This window comes from Rhyacophila brunnea, unplaced genomic scaffold, assembly GCF_057557595.1.
Source record: "Rhyacophila brunnea isolate RB1 unplaced genomic scaffold, BYU_Rbru_1.0 scaffold_4, whole genome shotgun sequence".
NCBI lineage: Eukaryota > Metazoa > Arthropoda > Insecta > Trichoptera > Rhyacophilidae > Rhyacophila > Rhyacophila brunnea.
Window position 1 is genome coordinate 49,080,734 of NW_028233068.1, and position 21,630 is coordinate 49,102,363.

Here is a 21,630-nt window from a genome sequence, read left to right on the forward strand (position 1 = left end):
GATACCAGTGGTTATACGGGTTCAAATCCCGTCGAGCTTCGTATTTTTTTCAAATATGATTTTTTATAGTAGGTATATATCCTAACCTAACCTAACGCCCACGGTGGCCGTGCGGCTTAAGCGTTAGACTATAATGCCGTGGGTTCCAGGTTCGAATCATGGGTCTGGCAAGTACATATATTGTTTTTCAATTTGTGTGTGTCAGGGTATGGACCTAATAGGTAATAAAACAAAGTATGTCAATAAAAACCTCTACTCTGTGGAGGCCCATATGATCATATTAGAATCGGACATGGTCGAAAGAAGATATGTCTGAGATGTTTTCAAGTTATGTATCTATGTTCAATATGTAGAATGTTACATTCTCAAAATCTTGTGAATTATTCGTTGAATAAAAGAAATGGTTTATTAAAAGAAACTTTTTAATTTTTACGCATACTATTATGGCATATCCTTGCTATGTTTTTCTATGACTTATCCTAGCCTATGATAATTAACATACAATAATTATGCGTATTTAACTTCCTACCCTAACATTTAACCAGAATAAATCACATGTATGATTCATTATTTATCTGATGATAATGGTACAAAATAGGGCAGTAAAATGCGTAGAGAATAGAAAAACAAACCGAGAGTTATTAATCCCACGTGAAAACCGCCGACCGCCGAAAAACATCGTGCCCTAATAGGCTCGATATATTCATATGGGGATATTTAAATGTATTTCGGGTTCCGCAAAAGCTTGCGCGGAGTTTTTGGGATATCCGGTGGATGGAAATGCCACCCTTAATCCAGGAGCGGATTAAAAACACGCGCAGATTTGTTAAATGTTTAATGTTTTATTGATCATTTCGTACCTAATACAAATACAATATGTTACTCTGCCGAAACTTTAAACCTAAATATGATTTTTTTGTTATCATTCACATAAAAGTTTTATTTTTATAAACGAACAATAAATCACCACACAATTAATGAACGTTGCTAAAAAATGTTTTTGTTTTAATTTCTTCGCTGTTCTTCTATGTTTTTTTTTTAAATTTCTATTTTGATGTTTATTAAAATATAAGGCCATGGTAATTTTTAAGAATTAGATGCCAATTATATTCTAAAATACCCTGTTTAAACCTACTATATATTAATTATCAAAGATAAAATCGTATATATATAAAGAATACAATTTATTTTTTTAAATTAATTACGGCTTTTTAAAGTAATTATAAATATACGCCAATACAAAATAGATTCTTCAAAGTTGTATAATATTTTATTTTACGTATATTAAATTTAATTACCCGTCTAAAGTCTAAAGTTCACTCGAGGACGACGAAAAGCTCCCTTCAGATGGACGACCCAAATCAAGAATGCATTTTTGAAAGAAATGGAGCCAGGCTGTAAAGTAGACCTTCCAATAGCTAAATCATCCAGGTCATAATCCTCAAGCATGTAATCCTGACAAAAAATAATAATTATTGAATATAATTAATACACAATTGATAAATTGATTCTCCTAATTTAATTATGCCCTGCAATCTCAATAGTTATTATAAAAACATATTTTTACCTTTTTAGTACTTTTAGTATCTTCTCTGGTATGTTTTTTATTATTAAAAATCAGTTTCTTCTCGTTTCATCTCTTATCAAAGTTTGGCCCACATCATGGTGAACTAATAAAAATCACCGTTGCCAAACAAGCATTTATCGTATCAGGTCTAACATAAATCTCCAGCTTTAAAAACAAACAACTTAAATTTTTTCATAACAATGCTAAAATAGTACACCAGTGCATCTATTATATACAGAAGGCTGCTATCGGCGGCTATCGTGGGTAGTTTATCATATTTATGTATTGAGGTACCTATTATAATTGTTACAATAAGTTAGCAGTCTAAACCGTCAAAACTGTCTATATCGCTTTAAAAGTTAACACAGACAAGAGAGGTGCTGTGAAAACATAACACTTTTTAAAGTTTAGACAGTTATTTTTTGTAAAAATAAACGGCCTAAATACATACATATGATAAACTACCGTTACTAGCCGCCGATAGCCGCCTTGTGTATAGAATAGACCCACAAAAATATGCTTAAAACCTTATAATATTACCAATAGAATAAATGTTACATACAATATTTTGTGCCTACATTGTTATATTATGATTTATTCATTGGTTGTACAACAGATCTTTGTCCTTGTAAAGTATATATGACTTATTGTTTGAAATGATGATTAATTGTAGGCATTACTTTTAATTATTTTTATTTTAATTTTTTTCTGTAATCTAACTTTATCTTCTTTCCCAACATGACATATTTTTTTAAATGACAGTTAGAATACTGATGAGAATATTTAAATCGCACAATTTGTTATTTCAAATTTTCCACATTATAACGAATTTACAATCTTTGATATTTTAGCGAAAATTATCGTAACGTAAAATAAATTATTTAAAATAAGTAAAGTACATAATATACATCCCAAGACCCTCGGGACATTACAGCCTTTGTCTACACCCGTTTTCATATATGTATATTATAAGTACCTACAGAAAACCAACTACTATAAATACAACAGAAGTTTTTGACCTGTATTATACTTGAGTCAGGCATTAACATTATTTCAGGAATTGGCTAGGGATGCTACTTTACTCAACTTTTACTATACCGCTCAAAAAATACAAAGTTTATATTATATTACCAAATATTTTTTCAGTGAATATTTTATATCTCATGAGTTGTAATAATTTTACATTTTTTTGGCTTTCGTTTGCCTTAGAAATTGTGATATGCAAGGTTCATCCCGTCGTTTGAATTCAATATTTTTATGCCTATCGTCTGCTGATCTATTTATTATATTGCAATGGTAGTTGGAAAAACTGAAATATCATCAAAAATTTTACAAAAAAAATTGACATATAACATAATTATATAAATATAAAGTAAATAAATGTATACGCAATCCGGTAAGCATTTCATGTAACAACTACATGTTAAAATCATCATTGTTAAGTAGGATGCCCGTAGTTTAATTATAAAGCACACTGGCGCATATCCAGGGGATACAGGTTCAAGTACTGTCGGGTATCTTGTATGTATATATGTATGAGTTGTTTTTTTTAATTATATAATTGTGTTAAATATATAGAATGTTCCATTCTCAAATCTTGTGTTTGATTCGTTGAATAAAAGAAAAAGTTTAACAATAAATGTATACTAATTAAAAACATACATATTTTCGATCACGTCGTCTAGAAAGGCGCCTATGTTTTAATTGAAATAAATGACTGAACTTGACAAGTGTATTTTGTTTTAAAAATTCTATTTTATTCTTTAATTTGTATTTTTCTTGAATTAATGTTGTCTTTCATTATGAAATTATTTATTGCTTTTTCTTTTTTTTACTAAATTAATTTACCTGTACTTTTTATTCCAAGTGTCATGTTGTGAACATCTTGAATTAATAATTCGTTATGTGCTCAATGTATATTTTTTAAATAAATAAATAAATGCATCCGATTTTCAGTCGAGCTGATCTGACGCTTTAACGTATTTTCTGCCAATTGTACCCAGTTAAGTGCACTATATTCGTCACTAGGATAATGGAAAGTTTTCATTTGGATACTTTGAAGGGCGTTTCGTCTTTATATTGTCATAGTAGATACTTGTCTTAAATAAGAGCGAAAGGATAATAATAATATGTAGTTTTGTATATATATGATGATAGTATACGTTGTTATGTCTGCATAATATTATGCAAAAGTATATTTGTTTCATTTATACATGCCATACATGCCGAAAAGTATAAAATTTGGTAACGTGCTCCAATGCTCACAAATGAAAATTGACTTCTGAAAAGTGTATTGTAGTTCTATTCATGAATAAATAAACACTAGTGTTCCACTACCAAAAAATAAACTACCATTTTTCTCTTGAAAGGTGAGCTATGAATTACTTGCATTGAATTATAAATATTACTATTATTATAACTATTACTTTAGCGTAATGCATATTGTGAGAAAATTACTTCACTTTACCCTCTGTAAAGCGCCCGTCAATTATTAATACCTACCGAACTTGAAAAAATACATACATTTCTTTTTCTTTATATTTATGGTCTAATGATTTTAATTATTTAAAAAAAGGAACATTATTTCTTCTTTTGACCGAGTCCGATTCTAATAGGACACATTGTAGAGATTTTTATGAACATATTTCTGTTTTTACGAGAAATTGATCTTAACCCTTGCTCAAACTATTAGGTCGATACTCTAATTAACATAAATTGAAAAATATTATGTGTATTCGCCAGATCCAAGATTTGGAGTGGGACCGACGACATTATAAGACCACGCGTAAGCCGATCGGCCATCGTAGGGTAACACGCATAATAGTGTTGCTAGGGTCAAACGAGTGCATGGATTGACACGTTTATGGTCTGAAAATAACTGCGTGTCATTTATTTATTAATGTTCCTGGCTCTAAAGTGCCTGGATGGCGGCAATAATTATAGATTAGGGTAGGCAATTAATATGGAATTTGCGCTACATTAAATTGGCCCAAAACAATTATCAATATTTATAATAAATGCAACAGGGAGACGACAACCAATTCATTTTTGTATGAAGATATCTTTAAGGTCATTACATTCTTCATTCCCAAATTATTCCATTCTTAGATGCATGTCCTAAAACTTTCATTTTTAAATGTTACACCGCAGTCGCTTATCTTTTGTGCGTAGATGTAGGACTGTTCGTGACTATTCTCGACTATTTCGTTTATAGAATTTGGTGTGGGTGTAAGAGGGATGGATGTCGATTCGAAAATAATTGACGCACTGAAACTGACCCTATTCAATTATTAAACAATGCACACGTTCTATGTATATTTTTTCAGCCAGGGATAATAAAATTGAGTAGGTAAACTTTAAAGTTTGTACCATATTTCATTGTCGTATTTAAGTGAGTGTTGGGTATGGAATAACCTGGAAACGGAATTGCGAGACAAAAATACGTATTCCTTTATAAAAAATAAATATTATTTAAGATGAATTGCAGTGCTATGGCAGTTTAATTAGCGGATCTAACGGTAGAATACAAATTATGTAATGTAATATAAATTTCTAAAGAAATACATTTTCTTCATAATCTACATAATCAATAAAATTATTTATTTATAATTCAAATATTAAGCCGCGTTGACACGGTCCAAGTACCATCCAAGTACACTTGGATCGAGTGCCATCCAAGCGACAGCTTCATACTATTTATTCCCATCCAAGTGCACTCGTATGAGACATCTTCATACTAATTATTCCTATCCAAGCTACTTGGACCGCGTCCCACTCATCCAAGTTAACTTGGATAGGAATAAATACTATGGAGCTGTCACTTGGATGAGACATCTTCATACTAATTATTCCTATCCAAGTCTACTTGGATCGTATTTGGATCGTTTAAACGCGGCTTTAACTACGATAAAGATTCTATTTTTATTTAAATGTAGTTTAATAAATTTTTAATAATTTATTCATTCAATTATTTGAATAATAAACACTTCTGAGAAAATTTTATTATAACCAACAGAAAAATTACGATCGCACACTGATCGTACACTGATAGATACGCAGGATCGAACCTGCATCTCTCGGGTATCGCGCCCACGTACATAGACCATTCTGCTAAAGGAGTCATACTTAATTGCGAAAATTTTTAACTAATGGCTTTTAATACTCTCTGAAGCGTTTTCCTATTTATATTTGATAAAATTCTATAGATAGACGCCGACAAACATGTCTGGCTGCATGTTCCATAATAGTTAACTTTGTAGTAAGTATTGTTTCAAATGGTGGCGTGTTTTCAAAATTCGATAGCGGCTACCAAACTGATTATCCAGACAACCAAAATAAATCACTAGATAATGGGTATAAAGTTAATAAATATTCCACTTTCATTAGTATATGCAGTGATACTTACACCTATACCTTACTATTATACCTATTAAACAAAGTGATGGTCATACTTGGTATAATATTTTGACCAAAATATATATGCTTTCTATCTCATAGTAATATATATCGACATAAAATAGAACTAACGGTCTAAGTCGATATCAAGCCTTTCAATCAAGCAGTCCACTAAGAATCTTTTAATTGAATAATCGTTTACTGTTAAAACTACCAAAAATAATAAAGCCATACTATCATGTAATATTAAAATAGATATGAAACAATAAATAAATATTATAAAATTATTTCTGTGTTTATTAATCAAATATGTATCCATATAAAAACAAAATGAACTTAGTAGTTGGACATATTATCAAATTAAAATAACAAACAACTACTAGTCTGCTGTAATATGAATGATAAATAAAGGAATTATTGGTGTGTGAATGTTTTTTTTTTTTTGAGTTGTCATTTGTAACTCCTGCTTGTCATTTTATAGCATTGCCCACAGGTCAAAGTATTATAACAATAATTGCAATTGTATCCAGAAAATGTAGTGTTTTATTTACAGCCTGCGGACTGATATCTGAATTAACGTCAAAAGCGAACAGCCGAATTGATTGCACGAATGAGTATCGGGGGGATTGGAAATAAAATGCTTCGTGTATCGTTATATTAGCAGTGAAATTACTCCTATGTTCCATAATAAAAATTCAGATTGGTAAATAATTCCATTCTTATGATTACATTTATCTGCTGAAATAATGTATAAAAAAAATCGGTGTGTGTACTTATGTACGCGTGTTAGAAGTTATACTTCTTTGGCGTAACAAAACAAAAACAAAACTTGTAATAACCTAGATTCTTCGACTAGCTCTTAAGAGCATACTTCAGTGAAACGGCAAATAATTTTCAACTATAGGTGCGACGAAATTTTGGACTCGCTGGCATTCGGAGAGCAAAAGTCGAGCTGTGAACAAGTCAATTTGTTTCGTGATGGCGACGTGGGTATTAATTCTTGAATCGTGTAAAGATGACTAAAAACGTTACCCATTTACTTCAAAAAGAAAACATGTCATTGAATATGTGAGTCGAATAGTATCAAAAGTAGATCTGTGCGTTATTCATCATTTTGAGAAAATGACGAAAAACGTTTTGTTGGCTTTTTTAGTGTTATAATAGTATGAAATATGTTTCTACATTTAGAAATTAGAAATTCAATTCAAATTCAACAGTTCTACTTTTATTTCCAAAGTATTGAACAGTTCTAATTCTGATACCAAGCCCTATTTTCCATCACAATTTTATACCACACAGATATGACTTTCATTCGAATATTATATTGCTAGTCGTACATTATGGTCAGAAGAAGAATTTGGCATACTTAGTTAAATTTCGATATATTTGCGACAGTTGTACTTTTGATCCTATACGACTCATATTATTATTGTTACTAATAGAACAATAAACAGAACATTAAATAGACGCATGTTTAATTTTTATGACAAATTATATTTCGTTCGGCACGCGTCATTTACACAATCCGCGTATCGCCTAGTCACGATCTTTTTAGACCGTGCCCCAGCTGAGGTTATAATAGTCTTAATTATCTTGTTAAATTACACACTCAAGAAAACGGACCGCTTATTGGAACGCCGTTGGTTTATTTCTATTCACTTTGACTTATTTTACTAAATTATATAATTATTTATCGTTGTTTTATTTTTACAGTAATAACTGCCACTATGACGTTTAATAGTTTGTTTGCGTAAGGAATTGCAAATGGCAGACAATAATAAATTAGCTGCCTAGGCAACGGAACAATTCTAAACTATACGATTATACTGTATAATCGTCACGATTAGAGTATATAACCGAACAATCGATGGTTCGAATCCAATCGAATGCGTTTATTTTTGTGTGAAAAAATAAATTATGTGTTACATATTGTCACACGCCAAAAATGTACTCTGATCTGATTTTCCAAACGCGTCTAGAATTGTATCTTCAATAATAATTACACATATAGGTATACGTAATATATTATATCAGTGGCGAAGGGTGGTGGTAGGCTGTGGAGATCCGACATAAACAGTGCGCACTAAACTTTGTCAGACATATTTATTTGTTTCCTAAGACTACAAATTGCAGATGGTGTTAGTTAGTTTTTAAAATTTAATTAAACCTTGCCTAACGCAAGCCATAATAATATAAATTAGATAAAAAATATTCTTTTATCCATAAAATATCTAAAATTATACCATTAAATCATACATAACTTTTGTTACTTTATAGATATAAGAATATTGTTTTATAATATTAGGTTTGGTTTATGCTGAGTTTAATAGAATTTTAAACACCATCAGCAATTTGTATTCTTAGTTCAAGAAAAACAAATAAGACGTTTGGATGAAAAGGTGTTATTTTTGTCAGATCTATACAACCCATTTCTACTATTATTATTTGGTATATATATTATTTTAAATATATATCGCTATCTCAAAGCAACACTGAGATGAAGTGAAAAATGACGATTTTGAAATAAGTATGCCAATCGATTGCTGAAAGCTATATAATGTATCACTGAGATTTAAAAAAAACTGTAATACTCCATTATATAAAAGAAAACATACCGCTGTTGCATTTATTCAAATTATCCCATAACTTCAAAGCAACAGTGGAATAACTGAGATACCCTACTCTTAATAATGGTAAACAAAAAATCCTATTATTATCATCTATTATAAACCGCAGAAACAACTAAACAAACATAAAATAAATAACTAAATATTTGATTTGTATAGCACAAACATTAATTAGGTACCTACGTTTAATTATCTCGAAACTCTTATTTTTGACTTATCCCACTGTTGCTTTCAGGTAGCGATATATATATATATATATATATATATATATATATATAGACCAAATCATAATATATATATATATATACATTTCTACCAAGTTCGATTCTAAGAAAATCATATGGACCACTACATAGTGGAGGTGATAGGTATTAACAGATTGATGTTTTGTTTTACGAGAAATGGATCAAAATAAAGTATGACCTCTAATCAATTTAAAAGATTTACCGTGTACTTGGTAATTCGTAATAATTAAGTGTATGTACAATTCACACTAATATTATAATATACAAATTTTTATGAGTAGGTACTTCTACAATTTGGCAGATTGTATAATATCTATTTTTGGTTATACGCTATTATCAAGGCTTTAAAATTGACATACGATGTTTCGCTTCGTAAACAATGAGATTGATATAAAATATTTTATATTATACTGTATAATAATTCACAACTTAGAATTACGTCTACGTCGTTCACCAAGAGTTGATAGTCAACATTGAGTGATTCTATATCACTAAGTCTTCAATTCAGTTGACATATTCAATCATAAATGTAGCATAAAAATTGAAAAAAAGAACATTCATTTAATTAACTACTATAAAAAAAACAAAAATTTCGGTAAAATTTATATTGTGGACATAGAAGGTATTACAAGGGCATTTATGAAAATACAGTTGTAAAATATTCAAAATGAAAAACTTCCATGCGCATTGCATTGGAATGAATACACATTATTTTTACAGATACTTGCTAGAAAGTATTCAAATGATTGTGCGTGAGACAATGGGAAAAGGCAGTCTGAGTTTTAGATTATCTAAATATTATACTTTCAATCTGTGACTCGTATATATTATTGATACACCGTGTCGGAGATAAAACTCATTAAGTGTAATAGTTTAACATTGCACTTAACAAGTTTTACTTCTGAAACGACGAGTCGTAATAACTCAGTAAACAATAATAATTATTCATAAAAATAACAATTTAATTACTAGAATTGTAATTCAAATAATATAATTAGGTACTGTTCAAAAATTAGATTGTATACAATAGTAATTATTTGCACTTATAGACGTTGCGATCTGATATGGTTTGTGCATCTTCATGGGAATTATATGCTGACAATTATTTACTTCTACAATACATACATTCGATGGAATAAATTTTAATAGCTTGTATGTTTTCGGTTTCAGGACTCAACGTTCGAACGTCCATAGCGATCCTCAATTGTCTACTGGCTCGTCAACTCTGCTTTGAAGATGCTTCGTGCTCCGCTATCCTCGAAATCATCCCGAGGGTCTGCGGTTCGGAACTAGGTAAGAATGCCATTCAATTAGTGCTACATGGGTTTGATTTGAAGCATTATGTCGTTAATCTATTTCTATTATATTTTAATAGAAAATATTTTTTTTCATTACTGACTATATTATACATAGTATATGGATGTTTAATTCTTTATTTTATATAAAACTATTTTTTATAAACGTCAGAAACATATTATATATTAGAAAAAATCAACAAAAAAATAGTTAGACCGAGTGGTAATTGAACTTACATTTTTCACTTTTCGGTTGAGTGTTCTCGCTTTTAAGCTATCAATCCGTATATGATTCAAGCAAATTATGTCTTATAACTAGGCTTTAACTGAGTTTTGAAGTAGGTACCTATAATTCATAACACAAGATAAAATCGAACTGGGGTGACAATAATTTGTATAAAAAATATACTTCATAAAATAATTAAATCTATAAATCGCGGAACCTAAATATTATTTTAATTATTACGGCTATCTATCATGTGATTACGCTTCAAATCCCATACTTTCCCATAGAAACAACATAACATATTAGCAACAATGCTATTACAGGTTTGACATTTGGCCTTTTGTCTAAAGAATGATTTTCACACATATTCAAATATGTAGTTTAAAATTTTTCAAATCTACTTACTTTCGAGGATATCGTAGATGTTAAAAATAGTACACTTAATATTACATTTTGATATTATTTAGTCGCTTACTTATGGCAAATACTCGATAATTTTATTATTTAATTGAAAGTTTTAAATGTATTTTTTTCTTGATAATGAGAATATTATGCCACATTTAAAATATTTTTATTATGTTAACATGTGCTTTAAATGCTTACCCTGTATTAATTTTGTAAAGCAATATTACAATCTTATCCATGCTTTGAAAATAAAGCACACTTCACAAATTTCCCCTTAATACCGCTCTTTTGACACAATATGTGAAATTTTAAATATTCCCTCTGCTCAACTATCATTGAGTTCCATTGTAGCGAATTCCACGTGTAACAATTAAACCATCACTCTCTGTCTCCCCTAAAGCCGTCGTGAGTCTCGCGACTCTCTCAAGAGACCCTCAGTGACTCCAATATGGCTGCCATAGACGCCATCTTGAGAGAGCGGCCATTCCGTGAGTGGGGCGCCATCTTGTGTCCTCGAGCATTTCCGGTTTGCGCCTAAACGCGATAGTTTTTCTATTCAAGCATTTACTGCATTGTGGGATCATATCTTGAGATGACTGGTTGTATTTGATGTATGTATTCCAGGGAGCAAAGAAATAATTACATTTTTTATATATTTTTTTTTAAAAGCGTTTTCATATAAGCTCGCAATAGCTTATTATAAATTGTGCTATTTTCTTAATAGGGAGAATAAATCTTTGGGCACCGACGTAATTTAAAAAATAAATTAATACCTATTTAAAAAAAAGTGTTGTTTCAAAATAATTGCTTATGAAAATCGAAGACTTATCATTCTATATGCCAGTGATGTTCAAAGTATGCATACCAGTTCCCTGGGGATCCTTGAGCAATTCCCAGGGGTGCCACAGACTATTTGAATAAAATACTAACTAACGTCGATCTTAATTTAATACGCTGATCTTAATTTTTACGAACCGGAGCGCTCGATAATTTCATGAAAATATTAACATAGTTATCTAATTGAATGTGTATTTTATAAAAATAAGTGTGTAAGAATTTTTATTACATGCATATATAAAAACTCTAGTTCATACGGTCAAATTAATATTTTAAGACGGAGTTTTTATGAACCAGAACGGCGCTCCGGTGCGCTCCGATTCATTTCGAGCCCTGTGTGAATGATTGATTTTGTACCCTTCAATGACTATTTTTTTCAAATATTAACATATACACAACTCTTCCTTATTGTGACAATATTATCGAGTCGGTACTGATATGTACACTTTCGATTGGCAGCTCAGAAAAGTAACAAAAGACCCGAATGTGTCACTAGAAACAAACACCCGACACTCGTCTTGACCTACATTATAAATCTAAATATCGGCAAGTATTTGTTAAATTTTAATTAATAGGTTCCAATTGTGCATTTAATTTCAAAGTTATAGATCATTAGGTACATTATTCAAATAATCAAAGTTTCAAAAGAATTTCGTTTAGGTACCACATAAATGATGATACATTAGTGCTCTCTATATTTTTATACGGAAACGACTCATAGACTCTGAAGGCAAGGGAGCGGAAGGCAATTGATGCCTTTGAGATAAAGTATTGGCGCCGAATGTTTCGTATTTTTAGACGGGACACAGGACGAACCAGTCAATCATCCAGAGACTGCATATAAAGGAACGGTTCTCAACAGTATGTCGAAGACGCATTCTGCAGTTATTTGGACATATTGTCCGGCGCGGACCAGAACACCTGGAGAGACTGGTGGTTTTAGGTGACCTCCAGCGAAGGCACAGCAAAGAAAGAGCGCCTACGCACTAGAGCGGCTAAGTGAAAGAGTTGACTGGAGGCACCATCCATTCTGCCCTGAGAGAAGCGGAATGTCGAGAAGGATGGAAAGTCTTGGTCGCTCAAAAGATGGCAACATTAAAAAACGGTCATGACCCTCAGCCATGACTGTACGACCATAAAAAAATGCAGATAACTAGTAATGAGAATGCCAGAAGTCAGTTCTGGCTTAATCCCAAAGGATGGTAATTTTAATGGTGGATATAACGTCAATTACATTGAGCTTCTTTACAAGCTGTTTGTTGGCGAATTTAAAAGCGGGCGATTCAGCTACTGCGATTTGATGATTACACACAAAACTTTCCATTTTCTGAGAAGCCACAAGCCAGCGACTATTTTGACAGAACGTAGTTCGTTTTTTTCCGGGAGGTTGCTACTGCGCTCTACTGCGCAGACGCAGTAGGCCCATACGCCGGCGTGTAGCGTGTAAAGTTGACCGGTTTTCAACTTTTCTCGGTAGAGTGTTTACAACCTGCTTATTAGCTTGTTCGATGATTACACTGGGCTACTTTACAGGCTGATTGTAAATTCGCCAATAAAAAGCTCGTAAAGAAGCTCAATGTAATTGAGGCTTATCAGTACTTATTTATTTTTGTTAGATTTTTTAAATGGGTACCTCAAATATCCTGTCATTATATAATAATCACGATCACGCCATTGTATAATAATATAATGAATATTTATAACATAAATATAGCCACTGAAAAGATTTTGTAATGATGTGGATACAAAAAAATCTATATGTTGAAATTTATGGATCAATTAAAACCCAGCAAAAATAGGCATCGAGGGAAATGCCTATAAATTTTTATTCCGTCATTGTTTCCATCCCCTGTTTTAATTTCGCGATGTGATGACGCTTTATCTTTCTCTTTACAAGTTCCACTTAGGCGGGCTGTGCCAGATATACATTTTGTATACACGTTTTGTTGAACGCGACTCTGCGAATTTATTCGAAAACAATTAATTGTTTGTTAATTCTGCCCTTCGCGCAAAACAATACAAGCCCCGCTTATCTTTGCAGGATTATTTTTACGGAAGGGTTGAAAGAGGGTTCCTAAACTTTCATTTTGTGTCGATTGAAAATATTATAACGAATAAAAAGGAAATAAAAAAACGGTACTGTTCGGTTATCAGGAATACAGCGGAAAACACATTTTGAAAATAGCCGATAAACCGGATTATTTGTTAGGTTAACCTAACCAAACCTAACCTAACCCAACCTATCCTAACCTAACCTAAACTAACCCAAACTAGCAAATAATCCAGTATATCGGGTATTTTCAAAATGTGTTTTCCGCTGTATTCCTGATAACCGAACAGTACCAAAAAAACTTTATATTAAGGGGACTATGAAATCAGATATTTTGGGAATGTAGACCTCACGTTTAGTGTAATGGACCACCCCAGTATTTTAACAGATTGTATATATTGTCATTTCTCTAGAAAGCTTTCATAGTTTAGTGTATAAAGTGCTTGCCTTTCACCAGGGGCTTCGGGTTTGATTCCTGGTAATATCATAATATGTGATTTTTTCCAAGTCCAAGTGTTTGTGATTGTTTCACTTTTACTACCAACTAGTGTTTCACTACGCTACTGTAATTACGCCTAATGGCCTGTTGTAGTGTTAAAAAGAATAAAAAAGAAGGAAAGGGAAGGAAGAGACTGTGTAATGAATTTAAAGTTCTATGTATACACAGAAAATTTGTGAAAAGTCGTTAGCAGTTTAAACCAGATATATTTACTATTAACTTTACTAAAGGACACGATGGCTGAGTGGTTCTACCTATGTCAGGCTTATAATATTGTGGGTCCCTGGTTTGGTAAAATTTCACATGTTGTTTTGCAATGTGTGTTTGGAGCCAGAGTATTTTGCAAGTGACTGAAAACTATTGCTCGTAAAAGAAAAATCTGTTAAGAAACCTCTATGTGAGGCGTCTCAGATACACATAGGATTGTAGAGCCAATAATTATATGAACATAATACCTATATAGTAATGATTTTAAAAACAATATTTTATTTATATATGTTAACTGACCTATTTGGGGAAATAAATCAATAAGTCAGTTATTTTCTAAGCTAGGTAATTTAATGCATAAACTAATCGTGTGGCATGTGGTAGTCGTATGTTTAAATGGAACTCGGTCGGAGATTGATTCTAGGATTTATCTGAGAGTATTTTTTCAATAACTAATGAATGAAAAATCAGTAATTATAAACAATCACTTAAAATCGTATAAAAATACAGTATATGCGCGTCTATTTTCTTTTTATTTTTGGTCAATCCATTTAATACTACCAACTCGAAAAATATTAACTTATTTATATTATCGAACAAGAACTTTTTAAAACTGAGAACAAACAAGCCCCTCAAATGCAGTTTATTCAATTATCAATTTTCAATTACGTATATCTCGGAAACCGTTGGGAATTCCACAAATATGTATAGAAATAATTTTATAAGAAATTTAATTAACTTTCATTTTTATTTGAAACATTTTTTTTCTACATGCACCGTTTTCGAGATATAAGCACAAAACCAAAAAATGGGACCTTTCGACCCCCCTCCCGTCTTTAGCTCACCTCCCAGGGGCGGCGACTTTTAGTATGATTAAGTACCTACTAACTACTCCTAACAAAGTCCTGATGTCAAAAATTGTCGCATACACTCTACAATCTACATTAAGTATATTCATTGACTGGACTATTTGGTTTCCACGCATTTTAAAAGTTTGCGATGCACTGAAAACCGACATTTTGGCATATGAACCTTGTGCTTTCAGACAGGGTGGCCGACAAGTCGCCAAAAATAATGTTCAGAATAATAATAGAGAGAAAACAGGTATAGGGAATATTGTTATCATTAACGCTGTGGGTAAATCTTCCACAGTTATTAGTGTACCTTTTTGATAAAATAACATTATTCATTTGTAATTCAATACTATATAGGAATTTATTACGATACATTGTTTTAATGAGGTTTTCTTTAGATTCCAGGAAAAACTTCCGTTTTTTGAAACCACGATAAAATAATAATGTTTTTTTTTTAATAAAATATTATGATAACATTAAAAATAATAATATCGCACCCCTAGTTTTAAAGTATGACAAGTCAAAAAACAGCATTCTGAGATAATTGGATTCAAAGATTCAAACCCTCTCAACTAAATCTAAAAATATATGTACCAAACTGATTTTCTTGCTCGATGTGTATCAGGGCTTGTATTTTTGTATGAAATTATTATTATATTGAAAAATTATACAGAACACATATTTTTGGTAGTTTTTTTGAAATGTCATAGTCTAAAATTGGACTATTTTGATAAATTTTGAAATAACCCATCATGCACACAAAACAAACTAATATGAAACAACATAAAATCTCTTCAATATATTATGCATATCAAGTAAAATAATAAACGAAATGGTTATTTGAATTTTTTATTTCAAAATAAAATAACTGGAACAGGTAAACCATCACATACCTACCAAATTTTTAAAATATATAATTGTATAAGATTATGATTACCTAATCAAGATTCTTGCACATTACGTAATGAAAATTATTATATAATTTAGAATTAATCAGAGTAATTTCCATCACTCTCTTCGTGAACCAAGTCATTTCTTGCCACTTGAGTACTATTAGCGACTTTAAAATTATTGTAAAAATTGTGGTACGTCATCGGTATCAATTTTTTTGCATATAGTTAAAAGATCTTGCCTTTTCTGCATGGTTATTCATAGTGGCTCATTATAAGCTTTCTGTAAAATTATTATATTCATGTGAACCGGACGACCCGTCATGCGATGCCTTATATTAATTTCCTCGTAGGAAGAATCAATAAAATTGGTTTTAATGAAAAAACTATATGGTGATTCTCTTTTCAAATGCATGACTTTGATTGCTTGCCATGTTACCTTCGTACTTCGGTAGTTATAACATAATTTTGTTCCAGCTCATCGGACAGCAATTTCAGGTCAAATATATCATCAGTTGCCATTGCATTAACTCTATAAGGTTCACCACTCTTTTCAGCCATGGCTATAATGGGTATCTATATTGAGCTGGTATGAATACTGGAGCCCTTTTAGCATTCTCTTTTTTTCTTTTTCAATGAGTGAGTGCATCGCAATCCACTGATCTTGGGTGTGACCCATCAAATATTTTTGCTTTATAGACTTTACATTTTCTATTTCCAATGATAAATACAACGCAACTAACTATTTATTCTTATTCTGTCTAGCACAGTTATCGGACCAAAAATGCACATTCTTCTTTAGATTTTTTTTCAAGTAATGGTATGTAAATACAACTACCAATTTCATTAGAACCTCGTTTAGCAGTCACTTCGTTCCAGATACAACAAAACCCTTTTTCTCAGCAATATAAAAGATGGTGAAATATGTTGCAAGTTTTCTGGTGTAATAGAAGTTTGAGACTTCACCACAGGGTTATGAGAGAACTGCTTGCAAATCGAAACATGAAACTATCATAATATTATCTGGATCAGGGATAGCTCCATTTTTCACGTCATTTTTTTCTCCTCTCGTGCTTTTTCTTTATTTGGGATATGACATTGAACGAAATTAATTGTTTTGCTTTTTGTGTATCATTTAAATTTGTATATGCTGTGCTGACCATTGCTCTTTTTTTGACTGAAAGCGCCCTATATAAAATTCTGTATTAAAGATCGTAGTATACTGAGATAACTTCACGAAAGGTCGATCATTTTGTTGACACTTTCCTTTGTATAGCCTATAGTGTTGCTAAATTTAAAGAGCCATCAATAAATTGTCTGGTAGTTAGTCTGGTGTAAGCGTCGTGGGTCATAGGCTCAAATCCTGGGTCTGGCAAGTACACATATTGTTTTTCAATTTGTGTATGAGTCAGATTATGGACCTAATGGGTTGAGCAAGTGGCTGACATCTATATCTCGAAAAAAAAACAAAAATCTGATAATACAAACCACACCGTGGAGGCCCATATTATGATCTTATTAGATCGGACATGGTTGAAAGTTTGAGCTCTCAGGAAGTGGGATTCTACCCTAGGAATGCAATTGATGTGATCTCTAAAATATTGTTTTAATTCGGTATCAATTTTCTTATGGTTTTCATGTGTGAGATCCTTTTCTATGATTCCATCACTGTTTGTTTTATTTATTATTGTATTTATCAACAAACTACTGTTCAATTTTCAGAATGGCTAGTCAACAGTGTGACCACAACACAACTTTTATTTACTTTGTCCATTCCTGACCTATGATAATTCAAGATGTCATAGTCTTAAACTCGCTAAAATTTTGAATCCTAATTTAAGACCATAACAACTCAAAATAGCATAGTCTTTAAATATCACACAATACTATTTATAAAAATGATAGACTATTCTTTCTGTCCTGTATTTCCGTAGAATTTATTTAGACTTGTGATAGTCTTTGACCAGATAAATAATGATATTTTCAACCTTTCTGCATTATTAAATCAAAATGTCAGTTTTTTGACTTGTAATAGTTTAAAACTAGGGGTGCGATATATTAAATTCCCAAATTAAAATGCGTATATTTTGATAGATATTATAATTTTAATTAACGTTTTCTTTAAACAAAATATTACCTACATATTATATTTTTTTAAATGAAGTAAAGAGAGTGAGGTTTTCATTTTTTAATCAAATTTCTTAGAAATCATTAATCTAAAAATAGTTTAATAGTTTCACATCCCCTAACGGAGCCCGGCCACTACCTGGATGATCTTTGCTCTATCATTATTGCGACGTATGCATCTATTCTATAGACAAGACTGATATCGGCAGTTATCGAGGGTAGTTTTTCATATGTTTGTATTAAAGTATTATAATTGTTACAATATATAACAGTTAGCCGTGTTAACAGTCAAAACTGTCTATTTTATTCTAAAATTTAACACACCTAAGAGAGGTGCTATTAAAATATGGCACTTATTGTAATAGTTACAGCTAACTTATTGTAATTATTATAATAAGTGCTAATACTTATATACAAAACTATCCTCGATAGCTGCCAATAGCAGTCTTGTGTATAGAATAGATGCGCTGAAACCATTCGATTGAGCTGCATCGTACCAATCACGGACATTATTAAGCCACTAAATATGGCGTCGTCCTCTGCGGTGTTTATCATTGATCTTTCCTTGGATGACAAATTGGGGGATGCTGTACTTTCATGCTTTCATAATGCAACCGAGGTACTATAGTTTTTTGGCTGTAATACTACGCAAAAAATGTCGGTCATTTCTCGTTTGATTTAAAACGTTAACAATAAATTTGTCAATCGGTCAGTTAAAGGAATTTTGAGTATGCGTTTAATAGTTTATTAGTTACAAAAATTGTGTTCTAAAGACTTTTTTTAATCGATAACTATTTTAAACATTACACCATTATCGAAACCATAAAAATTACTATCGCATAAATAACTTAAGATACTAAGTACTTAATAGTAATTTATTATAGAAAGATAAGTTAGGAATCTTCTATCTACTTCTTTTATTTATTCAATGGCATCCATGCCACTAGCTTTCTCTAATTAGTCTAATAATTGTTCACTATTATCAAGTCTTTGAAATCCGTTCCCACATTATCTCTCCAGCACGGTATTGGTGTTTCAACAGGTATTTTCCACCGTATGTATAGAACAAGTATCTTCTATGGAATTTGATCCATCCGTTGTAGATATGTTCCATCCATCGTTAGAAGATTTTTTGTGAATAGAGAGTCTAAGATCCTTGTTAATACAGGATGAATACTTGGTAGTTAATATAATAAGTATCTTGTTTTAATCCAGATAAATTGACATGGAATTTATATACATCCTTATCGAATAACTTTTGCGACTCAGGTTTTGCCATTTGCCAACTTCAGACTTCATAATATAATATTATCGTAGGTGTCAAACAGTATAGGATATAAGTGTCAAAGATAAAATAAAACTTTTCGAAAGTTTTAATACCTATTATATTTATCTAGTTTTCCTATCATTTCCGTATACGACTGAGAACACGGTATCCTTGGAGATAAATCAGTGGTTGGATATTATGTCTTAGGTACTAATCAACGTAGACTCATGGAAGTGAATTATCAAAATTGGGTCTTTGTTCCGATGATAAAGAATCCTTTATTTTTGCGTCAGATATGGAGATGCGACGTTAGTGCTATGATGGTAAACGTTAATTAATATAGACTCTCAATATAAGAAAAAACCTAACACTACGAGTAGCACAATGGAGCATGGAAAGGTGCATGTTAGGCATAACGTTGAAAGACTACAAAATAAACCAATGGTTAAAGAAGCAGACAAGTTTAGAGTATATTGCTAAGATGATAAAATTGCAATCATTTGGATATGTCGCTCAGCGAGTGAACAATCGCTGTACAAATTCTGCCTAAGTCTAAGGGGTAAAACTTAAAACCCTTTGTTGTTATATACTAATAAAGTTCAGTGTATTTACATTTACTTGCAGCAAAGAACTAGGGATAAGAAATATTGAAAAAAAAAACTAGAAAAGTCCTTCACCCTTCACTAAATCAACTTTCGATGAAAATCATTAGTAGTTAAATGTAGATCTCATTGAAATTAAAAAGCACATACAATATTATGTAATTATAGAATAGCACAACGTGGTATGGATAGGTACATGCTGGGCATAACGCGAAAGGACAAAAAGAGGAATGAGTGGATAAGGAAGCAGACAAGGGTTTGCGATGTAAAAGAGTTTATTAAAAGCCTTAAATGGAGATGGGCTGGACACATAGCTCAAAGAAGAGACAATCGTTGGACAAATCTAGTCATCCAGTGGTATACAAGAAGTACAAAAAGTCCGCAAGGTAGACCTAGAAGCCGCTGGATCGATGAAGTGATAAAGTTCTGAGGAAGTACGTGGCAACGCAATGTACAGGACCGAGAGAAGTGGAAGCAGCTTGAAGAGGCCTTCATCCAGCAGTGGATAGATCCAGGCTGATGATGATATTGTATAATGGATAGTATCCATACAGCCTCAAATAAAGAATTGTCAAAAATATCTTCAAAATACAGTCCGGCCTCGTTCATTTCTAGTACTTATGCTATATTAATTAAAATCGAGTGAATAAATGCATACTATAGTATTAAAACTAATCCATAGTTATTACGTTGATTAAAAAACAGAAAAAAATACTTGTACAAATGTCTGCTAATGTGCTTTAAATTACAACTGTCTCGGTGTTTTTTGCAGCACTCTGTCTGAAATAATTTCCCTCAATTTGGCTCGAGGCATAAGAAACAATGAAACTCTCACCGCTACAAATGTTTCAAGTAATTAATGTATCGCTCCCTCAAAAGTCAAAACATTGCTTCGCTTCCTCCTCTTCAGCAATTTAATGTGGAAAGCTACCCCTAAAGAGGCCTCCAAGAAAGCTGAATGTTTGATTTTTATACCAAACTAGCGCACGCACCATTTTTTTTGCACAAAATACCCGAGCCATTTAATTTATTTTGATCCCATGATACTTTATTTATATGTAAAAAAACGCACACTGAATCAAAATGGTGTACGTCATTTTATATATTAATATATTTTTAAGTAGTCAAACATTGCAATTAAAATGCTTTATAAATAGTATGTGTTAGTCTGTACACACACATAGGGTTAACTATTTTTTAAATTCATACTCCCTAGCAGTATACTTACATAGTGAACCCCAAATTCAGTTTCCTTAAACTATGCATAGAATGACAGTAAGGTGATTTTAACTATAGAGGTTTTGCATATATAATAAATAATAAAAATGACCAGATGAACGGTTTATTAGATCATTTATTTTCACAATTATTAAAGTAACAGGTCATCACATATTATTTCATGTTCACTTATTAATAAAAATATAATATGTTTAAGACTATTGTCCGGCAACTTCATCTTGGCTACGTGGCAAATCTGTGAACTACGTACACCTAATCGAATTTCCGGTTTCAAATTAGGAACGCCCCCAAATTTTTC

At 31.6% G+C, this 21,630-nt stretch overlaps 1 protein-coding gene across 1 annotated transcript in view; it reads left to right on the plus strand.

Annotated features, from left to right (window-relative positions):
- Positions 1 to 21,630, plus strand: part of LOC147067470 (uncharacterized) — a 321,606-nt gene that overhangs the window by 275,015 nt on the left and 24,961 nt on the right. Inside the window, exon 2 of the mRNA XM_085953605.1 lies at positions 10,005 to 10,127. Within this exon, the coding sequence (XP_085809731.1) occupies positions 10,005 to 10,127 (123 nt within the window). The remainder of the gene's footprint in view (positions 1 to 10,004; positions 10,128 to 21,630) is intronic.